Raw genomic sequence first — 12,975 nt, 5'->3', positions numbered from 1 at the left:
GCTGCTAAAAATCCTGCCAATGTGCTGATTTTTCTATAAGAGAGTGGTGTTGATTTCCAAGAATCCATAGACAAAACACTTAATGCACCCTTGTTAGCCTTTAGCAGACAAGACAAAGACACATCTCCCAGTAGGAACCAGAAAGTAGTTTAGTAGCTATGTGCTGAAGGGTTTTGTTAACTTAAAATACATCCACTGCCTGAAAAAACACTTTTGTATGCCAGTGAGTGACATAAAAATGGCACCAAAGATGCTAGTTTTGTAGTTTCTCCTAGTTTCTCTAGGTACTCACTATCTGATAATGAAGTGAAAAGAGACACACCTCAGCAAATGAGAACTACATGCTTGTGACAAAATTGCAAATGTAGTACTATCATTTTCTTTCTTAAGCCAGTGTCAGCTAGATACATCCAGATATATAACACCACAACACACTCTCAAGACATTTTTCTTAATGGGCAAAAATATAAATGTGGGAGTTGAGAAGATTATATAATTAGTACAATCAAAACCCACTTCAAATTAGCTTGACTTCTCCTTGAATCTTAATTCCCATTCTTAATCATATGATAATGTCTGATGGAGTTTCCATTTTCTCATAAAACACTGTTTGCAGTACAGAAGGGAGCCTTAGGCCTCCCGTGTGCATGTGTGTGTGTGTGTGTGTGTGTGTGTGTGTGTGTGTGTGTGTATGAGAGCTTAAGTTAGTGGAAAAAAGAAAGAAAATGAAAAGAAGAATGGCGTGTGTGTGTGTGTGTGTGTGTGTGTGTGTGTGTGTGTGTGTGTGTGTGTGTGTGTGCGTGCGTGTTGGGAGAATGGGTGGGGCGGGGGGTGCCCGGTTGCTGCAAGTGTTAGTCAGGATATGGTAGGTTAATTGTAGTGCACACTTGATGAATAAATCAGTATACACAGCTGTCACCACCTAGTTTATGCATCTGAGTGGCACCCTACAGAAAATGTAACAACATGCAGCTACTGACAATTACCCAGTGGTTGAATATACACATAAATCAGTTCCAAGTGTTCCACTGAATGAATTTAAATTGTTGTAATTATGTAAATCTGGAAGATAGTTAAGCACAATAAAGTGAACTCACTCATACAAATAAGTGCCTAGTAATTATTAATCCTTATACATAGTACGTAACAACCAAATTAACACAGTCAAGTGATCAAGATGAGAGCTTTTTAATTGAATATTAGTGCTACTAACTATTTCTATACAGAAGTTAAACTCTGTGGGTTTTTTTTTGCTGCTCTTAATTTACTAAATCTAATTAATGTTGCACTTTCTATTAAAAAAACGGTAGTTTTAGTGCAACAAATGATAAATATTTTCGAAAACCAAAATGGACCTGGAAACTGGACTGTAGTCCTTGAAAAGATGCCTACCTTCCTTAACATCCACGGTTTTATAGACTGTCATTATCTTCTCTTTTTTTAGGATGTGGTTTCATTGCAAGACATTAAGTCCTCAACACTGGCATGTCTGTAAATGTGTGTGCTTAAAATAAAAACTCTCCACCACTCTGTGGGAATTGGTTGTCCCACCACAACTTCACACTTGTTTTTTTTTTTTTTTTTTTTGCCTCAAGGTTATTATAGGGATAAACTGACGCTTGAGGTTAAACTATGGGTAAACTTAAAGCTGTGTTTTTTTCTTCATGTGTGTGAGCAACCACATGATGGAAAATTCCAGAGCTTACAAACACAATTATTGGGCCACACTCCAAGTAAAAGAAAAATGACAAGACAGATTTACTAAAGACAGCAAAGCAAACTAATGGTCATCAGACTATAGCAGATAAATTCTCCAGCTCTCTCTCACCACATAGTTCTGTCTAACAGTTGCACAGCAGCTAATGAGAATGCTGGTCTCAACTAATAGCATAATCCTCACATCAATGCAGGGTTTTAATTGACTGCTTTTTGCCAGAGCAGCAAGAGCATAAATGCAAAAAGAGCTCCACCAGTCCTAGATATCTCTTTTTCGTCTTCTAATTTCATCTTCACATTATTCTGTTGTCCCCGCTGTGCCAGAATGAAAACCAGCAATCACCAGATGTTACACATTTTACATTTCAATTCCCAGAACTGAAAAGAGATGAAATAATGTGAGAAAGCGCCTACCACCACAGACTCTCTTCATCGGGACAAAAAAATAAATAAAAAATAAAAAAAACAAAAAAAGCGTATTCAGTGAGACAGGTTCATTCATGTGGACCAAGTGGTGCTGTTCTAAATCTGTCTACAGCTAGTGTAGAAGAATAAAAAAGGATCTCAACAGATTATTGGCATGCTCTGCATCTGTGCTGCACATACCAGCTGTCGAGAATCTTACAGAAAGACTGTCTCTAAGGTGCTGAATTATACTGACATAACTTCAGGGAAGACAGATACAGTATGTGAGTGCTTGCTTGTCTCCTCACACATGTGGATGGCTGCATGTGTGTAGGTGTGTGTCAGGACTGTTACAATGCTCGGGACCAAATGGTTTATTGTCTATGCTGGAGGAGACAGTTTGGTTTAAAATGTCACTTTTGTCAGGAGAGATAAATAAGGATACAAATGTACTCGGGAGCGTGTGCTTTTCGTCTCATTTCTGAGCCGGAGGCCTGTCCATACTGCCTGCAAAGATTTGCAGTATTACAGTTTTTTTCTTTTCTCTTGTTGCATAGCTCCAATTTTACACTGACAACCCAGGCTATCAGAAATCTCTTCAGTATATCTTTTTTTTTTTTTTTTTTTTTTTTTTTGCCTGTCCCGTTTGGCTCTTTTGCCATCAGAATTGTTGTCTAAAGGCAAAGAAAGATGCCCAACGGATTTACTTTACCAAATTGACCATCCCAGCCTTGCCATAATGGTCCATTTGATTCACCTTTTATTGTTTATTTTATTTTCACTTACTGAATATGGGACAGACTTGACTGGGGGAAAGAAGGGGAGAAAGAAAGAGGGAAAGAGAAACAGCTGAGAAGAGGGACGGGGGAGAAGGGCAAAAACCAAAAACCAACAGAACGGGCAGAGAAAAAAAATGCATATATCAATCACCTGGGTAATAGAGTAATAGAATAAACAACATCACAATGATATATGGGAATATGACAGTAAATACTAAATATTAAACATTATTGTGCAGCACATAAGATCAACAGAACACAGTGTGCCCTGAGGTAGGAGCCAAAAAGGGTGTAGTTTGTGGGTGTGATCACCCGTGTGTACACCTGTGAGCATGGACGCGTTTGTTTTTTGTTTTTTAAAAGGTTCCTTCATGTAATGATCTGCTAGAGGGTGTGGGGGAGCCACAGCCCCGTCCTCCAGGGCATGAAGCAGGTATGGAGGAGATCAAAACTCCAGACATCCAGAGGCCCCCAGAACACAAGAGACCAAGGAAGACCAACAGAGGGGCAGCCGCGCCACTGTCCCAGAAAGAGCTGAGGAGAGTCCCAGATGAGGGCTCACTCAGCAGCCGCGGAGCAGAAGCCAGGGGGAGTTGCAGTGACGCGCCCGTGAGCTCCGCCGGCAGCCAGCCGTGCCTGAGTGACCGAGCCCCAGGCCGAGAGGCCGGGGGCACCCCACCTCCGAAGTGGCCCGAGCAAGCCCCAGGCTCCAGGCCCCGATAAGCGGCCGCCAAGGAGTGAGCCGGTGTGTACCTGGACGCCCATCCCCGGACACAAAGAACCACCAACGCACCGATGTCTGAGGGAGTCTGCCACTGGCAGGGGAAGTGGTGGTAGGGGGAGATAGGCCTCCATACCTTGGAGGGCCTAAGATGTCCCCAGAGAGGTGGCGCCTGACACCCAACCTGACATATAGACACAGAAATACAGGCACACACATATACAAACATCCATTCCCACCCTCATGCTCTCATATACACTTACTCCACACTCAACCAACGTGGAGACAGACATAAAGAGACGCTGTACACACGATCACACTCCCCAAGCGTACTCTAAGCCCCGGGTCTAGCAGCAGGGAGGCCCCACACTCCAGACCGCAGTCGGACGGCCAACTCCTCCTCCTAGCCCCCCCGCTCCAGCAGGTCGCAGAGAATGGGGGTGAGAGAAGACTCCAAACCTCCCTCCACCCACTCATTGTAGTGTTGATGCATGTGTGTTCTAAGGTGCATTTAAAACCCAGGAGGGCATGGAGCTACCTGCCAGAGAGCAGCAGGTAAGCGCATGGTCCCTCCTGCTGGCCCTCAATGTCTACGTGTATTTAAAATTGAGAGGTGGGCAACGATGCCAGGGGTGGGGTGTACACCCTGATGGTACTTTGGATTCCGTGTATCGTGCCCACCCCCAAGATCCTATATGTATGTGTAATTAGAGTGTGAGTAATGTGAATGTCTAAGTTGTGGGATAAAATTGAGGCAGAGGCAGCCAGAAGGGGACGGGGGGGGGGGAGGGGTGGCCTCCTCTGCACCCTGGTGACATACCCCTACTCCAAGGTCCTGCATGTGTGGATGGTTGTGGTGGAGCGGGAAGAGGGAGGCAGCTGGAGATGGGGAGGGAAGGAAGGGAGGGGCAAGTGACCCCTCCCTGGGGCCAGCTCCCCCGCTGACCCCAGTAGGCACCCCCATACTCCGCGACCCACCAGGGAAAGGGGGCCCAGGCCCATCCAGACCGGGACCCAGTGCAGCAGCGCCCCCCGGCCCCACAGAGCCCGGGACAGTCCACCCAACCCCACCACAGAGAAAACTGCACCCACCCCACCATCCACTCTTCTTCCAGACTACATAAGACAATAAACACCCAGGCTGAGATCTTCCTCCACCTCTCCTGTATCTCCCCCTCCTGTAGAGAGAGCCCCTGAGGAGAGGAAAGCTCCTGCAAGATGTGACAATCTTCCCCACCAGTTGAAGAGCCCCCCAGGTGGCTCGATGCACCGGCGGCACCCTGCTCCAGGGCTGGGCCCCCATGCACCCACCCGCCCACAACCCCGGCAACACACCAACCAGGACCCAAGCCCCCGAGGCCCGGCCCGGGCCCCAGCCCAGAGACGGAGCGCCCCCAGAACCTCACGCCCATCCCGGACCCACCCAGGGGCAGCCAGGCTACCAGGTCAGTAACCCACGTCCGTCAGCACAGACCCCCGTCAGCACAGACCCTCTTCAGTATATCTTGATTTTGTGTGACTGAGAATTGCTAGTTATGAACAATCGCTTTTAAGCACAAAAATTGAATGGGTCCTGAACATTGTCAATTACTTAAAACTTGTTACATTTTATCGGGGATGCTTATTAACCTTTTAGATCTTTTCAAGTAGAACATTTTAAGACGTCTCAAAGATGTGCTGGTTTTATATGCTTCTCCATTATTGTCCCGAAAGAACTGAAGAGGGTAAAAAATACAGGGAAAGTCTGTGGGAAAAAGTTTTTTGTCTTGATCTGTAAACACTTTCCCGTTGAGCTTATGGGCTCCTGTCTATCTTTTAATAGAAGATTACCTGTTATATTAAAGTCCACGCTCATTGGCTAATGACACGTCAAATCACAAGTCACTAGCCAATGAGTTTTTGAATTCACAGTCAGACCTGCTTCCTCATCATGCCCATTTTTTGCAACCATGATAACAATGGCACAACAGTTCTTCTCAAGGTTTCAAAGCAGGACATTAGAAACCAGTGGATGACATCACAGTAGCTAAGTCCATCTTCCATGAGGTGGTGAGCTGTACCAAGCTTAGCACAATCCAAAACATCAGAACATGCTTATTCGTGAATATTTAAAGCATCCTATTTACAGTTATTTTCCTTATGGAATACTGTTGCAGTGTAATAATGTGATTACATTTATTGTCAGTGCTGAAAGGTGTGAACACTTTACATAGAAAGTTGACAATCCTTTCATACTTTGCTCTTTAGATTCATCTTACCTTCGCATTTTCTAACTTTGACTAAAAAGAGATACTGATCTCTCTTCAGCATCTTCCAACAAACGTGTGATTCATTTGGATTTGCAGAGAATAATGTTCTAACACCATAAAAAAATCAAAGAGTGTGTGTTGTGTTTGCCAGACAGCAAGTGAGAAAAGTTATGCTGTAGAAAATGTTTCTTCTCTGCAACGGTGCAAGAGATAAAGACTTTCAGTTACTTCAGAATCTTTTTGCCCTCAGGGTGATGTTCTTTTTTCCCACCTACCTGTCTGGGGAAAAAAGCAGTTTTGCAAGGTGATATCATACTTGCTATCAGTTCTCGAAAATTATATGTCACTCTAACTTAACCTGATACGTTTCTGCGGAGAAGATTGTCAGGAAGTACGAGTACTGTGGCTAGTGACAGTACATTAAATGTTGTTCCTGTACTCGGGAGGTTCTGCGTTTTCTGGAGGGGAGACAAGCAGTGCATAGATGAGAGGCTTTTTTTGCCAGTGATAGTGTCTGCAGGAGATGTTGCACCTTTTAATTGGGTGATTTCAAAGACATACTATGTGTGCATGTTTGTATTTGAAACTAAAACATCTTTACTCAGGCACATATGGAGTAATTGACATTTAGGTGTTTTTCAGTTTTGCAACAGAGGTTAATCCTGGGGCATTTACGCCAAGCATTGTCAGGAAGCAGTTGTCACTTGTCCGATACTGATACATGGGCAGTACAACAGTTCAAAGGTCAGTAATGAACTGGGATAATTAAGGGTTGTGCCACAAAATTTCCAGTTTTAACAATGTCCTCAGACACACTGACCTTGTGGCTGTCTAGCTTTAATGAGCAGAAGGGCCGAAATAAAAAAGCGAACAAAATCATTATGGAGAAAATGAAGTCCCTTCTTAAAATACTTTAGCTCATAGCTTCACAAGTATATGCCTCTCTCCCCCCCCCCGCTCTATTTCCATCTCTCTTGTGGCCTTTCTGTGTCTACTTATTCTATCTCTTTCTGTCTGCTTTCTGTATGTGTACAGCTCTCAGGACTCCATGAACGGGTGATAAAGAGACATAGTGGATGGGAATTTTGATGGCATTGACCACTGACTCTGTCTGTGTGGATGTTTCCACCAATGGCAATGAGAGAGGCTTTATCTTTCAAGTGCAGGCATGTGTTTATGTCTGATATTGAAAGGTGTACGGTTGCTTTAAATGTTCAATTAACATTAAAACGTGTTTATGAGATAATGCCAAGCACAAAGAGGCAGACCACAAAAGGCTCTAAATTGCTCTGGGAGGACTCAGAAAGGCTAATTTTGTCTTAATGTTTGTGGTGGAAGAGACTGCTTACTATTCAGATTGGGCAGTATTGATTATTGGGGTAATCACAGTCTAGGGCAGACCTTCCCAAAGTGTGGGGCCGTAGCCATTGCAGAGGGGGCGCAGTATGAAAAGGGGGAACAAAACACTTGGCCACTGCTAGCACGGGGCGCCCACAGAAACGCAAAGCAGGAGGTGAAGCATAGCTGAATATGTTTCCAAACCAACTTCATTCTAAGCCAAAGACTAGAAAATATGGTGAAGCATATCTGCCCTTTGGTTTCACCTGCACAAGTGCCGAGGTAGGTCTCCCCTGCAGAATTGGTTTTCCCTGTGTCGGGAGCGCGCTGGGCTCTTCAAATCACGGACTAACAGTGTCCCACAGTTTTGCACAGAGGGGCATTTTTTGAAAAATGCATTGATAGCAATGTTGAATATTATTACACGTGAAAAAAAAACAACTACAGTAAAATAATTACACCGTGATGCCTCTGCCTTTCTAAATGGAGGGACAGTAACTGCGTGTGTATATGTAAGCATGTAAAACCTGAGGATAGTAAGATTAACAGTAATAGTATATATGCATTCGTCTCTATCTGCCATTCTGCATTTCATGTCATGTAAACGTGGCGCACAGCGTGACGTGAAAAAAGGCACATACCTTTGACGTTGCGTGAGGAACTCTGTATTCCTCGTCCACACGTAAACTGAAAAAAAATGAGTTTTAAAAAATCTCCGGTTTCGGTGATAGGAAACACCGTTTACGTGTGGACGAAACAGCTGCGTTTTCAAAAATACCCGTGTAGGTGTGGACGTAGCCTGAAAGAGTTAGTAGTTTATTTTATTACTACCTGTCATTTATTGCAGATTACTTGAATTTGCTTAATTGTTTACTAAGTGTTTGAGGTGTGAAAGAAACCGCAATGGAGCAAAATATGGGTGTGTGTGGATGGAGGATGTGTGCGTGCATGTGTGCGAGAAGGGGGGGGACATTTTTCTTGTAAAACAAAGGGGGGCCGAGCAAAAAAAGATTGGGAACCACTGGTCTAGGGGAATATGATTGAGGAACAAATATGAAGACATTTTAAATTCAGCTTTGTTTGTGGTATTATTTTTTTTCCGCTTCTATGTGTAGTGCTGGATACCAGTTAGATGCAGAATGCAATCTCCCCTGCTTTCACTGCAACCCTCAAATCACTTCATCTGTAAAAGATTGAAAAAGTGAGGAACACCAGGCTTTCTCCTTTTTCAAGTTTGCTCCTAATGGTATAGTAATAACTTCCCCAGCTTCCTCAAGTTATTACATTCTTCATTTTCTTTGCTGTGACAAAAGAACCCAATGAGATGAAAAAAATGTAAGCTCTTCATTCATTTTCAGCAATGTATTCATCAACTCATCGACAAGCAAGAAAGCGATGACTATATTTTTCTCCTGGAAGAAAAACGAGAGTAGTGCATAGCTGCCTTTGATCTGCGACCAACAGTTTTTCTTGTTATGGTCAATGAAAATAAACGATATATTCTGTCACTGTGTTCAAATGTAAAAAAGTAGAAGAAAGTGTGTGTCAAAACAGTGAAGTCTAGAAAGAAACGATTGAAAATAGTATTACTCTCAAAGAGAAAGTCTTTAAAGCTTATGAGATCTATCGCAAATTGTAAAATCTGTACAAATAAACCAAATCTTAAAAAGATGCCATAAAAGTTCTGCTCATATTACTGCTGTTTCTAGGTTAAACCTCGAGTTATACTCATATTAAAAGACATAAAAGCCATTCAGTCATATACCAAAGAAATAGCAATGATGACATTGGTTTGAGGTTGTCTGTCACCCCTTATAACCCCTGCTGGGAGTCAGCAAATGCTAGAAAGCCAATTTAACTTGTACAATCATTGGCAGGCACTGGGTGTAAACAAAGCTAGCCAATCATTTTGCTTTTTTGTTTTAAAAATTCGGCTGCAAATTGCTCAAACACATGTACATTTTGTTAATTTTAGTTGAAATGTCAGGCAAATTACATCTTGTCTCTTTAAACAGTACAATCCAGTTTAAGGACACAACTTTTTCTTTCTTTGTTTTTTGGTAACTCGTTTGTAATCTGACTTCAACATTAGCTGATACTTTTCTAAAACTGAATTTTTGCTTCATTAGAACGCACACAGTTGCTTTCACAAGTAACTTTGAAATATTCAAACATTAGGTCTTCTAATGTCACACTTTAGGATAAACAAGTCAAAATAAATCAGTAAAATAACTAATTTTGTTTCCAATTGAAACTATAGTGTTCTAAACGGTCAGAAAAGTTGGCAAATTAGAATATTTAATGATAAATAATATTACACTAGTATTAGGTTGTACAGAGTGTTAAACTCAGAGTTTGAAATGGCTTGCAATGTACCTGCTTCTACAGCCTTCACAGTGATATTGTGCCAGCCTGCAGTCTCTCTGTCCAAAATCTTTCCCAGCGTGATGGCACCAGAGTCAGGATCAATATGAAAGATCATCTCCTGGTCTGTAGTCCGATCGATGGAGAACCTATTACAACAAACAATAAAATTAGGATGTAAATGTTAAAGTCAATACAAAAATGGATGAATAATTACAATGAATGATTTATTTATTCATTTCATTTTTTAAGTAACTTAATTATGTTGTGTCTTTAAGATTGTCTTAAAGGCTAAAAAAAGACACCTGTAGATAACATTTTGCAGTAGTTATACATGGTTATGACAAGCGTTGAAACATTTTTTGAAAGCATTTACAGGAGACTTGCCACAAGCTCTGTGACCCTAATAGAGCTATGCCCCTTCACTATATTTCCTTATATACTGACTCGTTCTTTTCTTATGCAGAGAAAAAAAAATGCATTAAATTTTCATTGTGCACTCTAGAAAAAAACACAAATTCATCTTTCCTTCTTTGGGGTATGCGCTGCTCTCAAAAGACTGGTGAGTCAACAAAAATCTGCTGAAATATTTTTTTATTCTTAATTCTTTTCTGCACACACACACCATTCTTAATCAAGTCTACATAAACCACCTCATGATAGCCTATTTGTCAAGGAAACCAGCCAGCAATACCTAGTAACATGGTTACATGTTACAGAAAGCATAGAAATTCATAGCAGGTTTTGATTTTACATGTTTTAGAAAAACAAACAAACAAACAAACAATGATAAATATTAGCATGTTCTGTTTATATTTCACTCATGCCATGTAATGTCATTAAAAAAACTAATTGTGATCATTCAGTCTTAGAGCATTAACATATTTTTACTGTTTAAAAAGCTAAGTTTTTAAAATACTGTGCTAACATGATATACTATTGCACAAATAAACATAATACCTACAATATAGGTTCTGTATATATAGGTGTCATCATGTGCATAGCTCTGTTAAATCTTAGTGTAACATCCCATTTAGGGCACATATTTGGCTGTATTAGATTTACAATGGAGAGTCTCCCAGTGCAGTCTCTCCCACCATGACAATCAAACCTCCTTTGTTTGGAACACAATGCAACTGCAATTTACAACAATCCAATCACTCCTGCTTCCCACACAGTTTTGAATAGTATTGGCCGTTATTACTTAATGTTGTAATTTGTCACTGTGTCACAAATTTTAGGTGCTTTTCACACTTCTAAGTAGTTTCACACAAAACCACAGTAGGGCTGTTCGATATAACGATATATATCGGATGACGATATAAAAACGTCTATCGTTTCATTTTATCATTTCATGGTGGCGCAAAATAAACTGTTTACGGCAATATTTTTTCATCGTTTTGATGGTCACTGTAGTGGCTATATTAATTTCTTAAAGTTCTCTCTTTCTCTTATATTTAATATAACCACACTATGGACGGACAAGCACCTGTTTTTATGCGTTGTGGTTAGCAACAACGACGGTAACACCATCGCGTGTCCACTTGTATATGTTCCACGTAAACCTTTCACAATAAAGCTCAAGATCCTGTTGAGACTTTTCAAAATAAAATGAATCATCTGAAAGAGCAGATTATTTACGGATGAGAAGTAAAAAAGAGCCGCCAGGTGCTAAAAAGTAAACCTTAGACTCATTTTTGTGATTTATATCGTTATCGGGAGGATATAATTCTTATATCGGGATATGAGATTTTGGTCATATCGCACAGCCCTAAACTACAGTGTGAATTTTATGGATATGGTTTGTATACAGATATATGTTGTAGAATATATGCATGCATATAGTGCAGTGAAAGCATAAAGTACTATAAATTCCTTTTAAATTATACATAAGCACATGAACATATCTGCTGTCCACTGCCAGCTGCCACTTGTTTTCACCAAGTCAACATAAATGTCTGTTCTACAAAAGCTTTCTTGCCAATCAGTTCCACAGAGCGTGCATTTGATCATTTCCTCTGTATAATTATACAGTTGATAGATAACTATCAATATATAGTTGATAGAGGATATGCTATCAGAGATCATGAGCTTGGTAACTCTATTCAGTAGGTAATTCCTCGCTAACATCTCCCATCCCCCTTTGTCTCAATAACTTACTCGCTTAGTGAAGACACATGCATAAACACAAAGCCTACTTTTATGTTCATAGACACACATATAATTCTGACTGCCGGCTGCCAAGACATTGGTGAATGACAGCGCTGCCATTGTGTTTTACTTTATTACACCTAGAACTCTGAGCCTCATGCATTTTTAATCAAGGTAATTTGCACAGGCCCTGTGTGTGTCGCCGTATACTCTGCCAGTGAGACTATCTTAGACCTTATCTACATTCCCTTCTCACATTGCAATTGCTCCTCCGAGGATATATAAACCAAAGACCTTCAAACACAAGATTACTAGATTATATTGTTTTATCACACATGTTGATCTGAGAGAAAAATGTTCTGTACACTGTCATCAATTGTTAACGTAACAATGCTGTTTGGATTTTCATCTTCAAGAGAAATTATTAAGGAAATTGTCTTTAAGCCCACCAGCTACATGTGTATCACCTAGTGAACTACAGTTCTTTAAAAGTCATTTTTTCTTTGAAGAAATTTTTCAACTTCAAAAGTGTCTTCAGTGGTAAAAACGGTTGATGCAGAATGCTGTGATTAAGTGTGTTTTAGGTCTACAATAATATAGCACTACCTTTATTGATCTTGCCATACCTGACAGGTTTATTCTTCACATCTGGATCCCTTGCAGTAACAATTCCAACTAGGGCTCCTACTTTGGCGTCCTCCTGGACTTCCATGATAGTGCCATCGGCTGGGTAAAAGATGGGTGGCTCATCTGTGTCCGACACGCTCACCAGGACAATGGTCTGGTCACGGAAAGAGCCCAGGTCCACAAAACGAGGGTCCACATGCTTATTAACCGCCTCCACAACAACATTGTGTGTCCGTTTGTTCTCAAAGTCCAGCGGCTAGCATAAAAAGGAGAAATACAAAGAAAGATTACAAAAGTACAGGTTTGTACAGACTGTTGATGTGCACAGATCCAGTGCTGTTTGAGAATATATCTTTGAAAAGGCTTAGTGAATTCCAGAGCAGTAATATAGCCATAGCACAGGCTAACTGTTAAGTTATATTGTCACTTCATATTAACATATTACATTATCATGTTATTGAGATTCCAGCGAACCAAAGCATTGTTGCTAGCTGGATGTCTTCTTGTTGAGTTTACCATTATGCACACGTTACAAAAGGATTCTTTCATTTATGAGAAACACTTTTATTATTTATTTCAAAGGAAAAAATAAATGTAGCAAATGTGGGAAATATACTCACTTTTT

General features: G+C 40.9%; 1 protein-coding gene across 3 annotated transcripts in view; it reads right to left on the bottom strand.

Moving 5' to 3' along the window:
- cdh22 (cadherin 22) overlaps positions 1–12,975 on the bottom strand; it is a 200,825-nt gene that overhangs the window by 32,161 nt on the left and 155,689 nt on the right. For all 3 annotated transcript variants that reach the window (XM_026166885.1, XM_026166884.1, XM_026166886.1), the window contains 2 exons: positions 12,350–12,606; positions 9,585–9,721 (listed from right to left, as the gene is read on the bottom strand). In XM_026166885.1, coding sequence (XP_026022670.1) covers positions 9,585–9,721; positions 12,350–12,606 — 394 coding nt within the window. The remainder of the gene's footprint in view (positions 1–9,584; positions 9,722–12,349; positions 12,607–12,975) is intronic.

Source organism: Astatotilapia calliptera, chromosome 5, assembly GCF_900246225.1.
Source record: "Astatotilapia calliptera chromosome 5, fAstCal1.2, whole genome shotgun sequence".
Classification (NCBI taxonomy): domain Eukaryota; kingdom Metazoa; phylum Chordata; class Actinopteri; order Cichliformes; family Cichlidae; genus Astatotilapia; species Astatotilapia calliptera.
The sequence above is the reverse complement of the archived record's forward strand: the minus strand, read 5'-3'. Positions and strand labels throughout refer to the sequence as shown.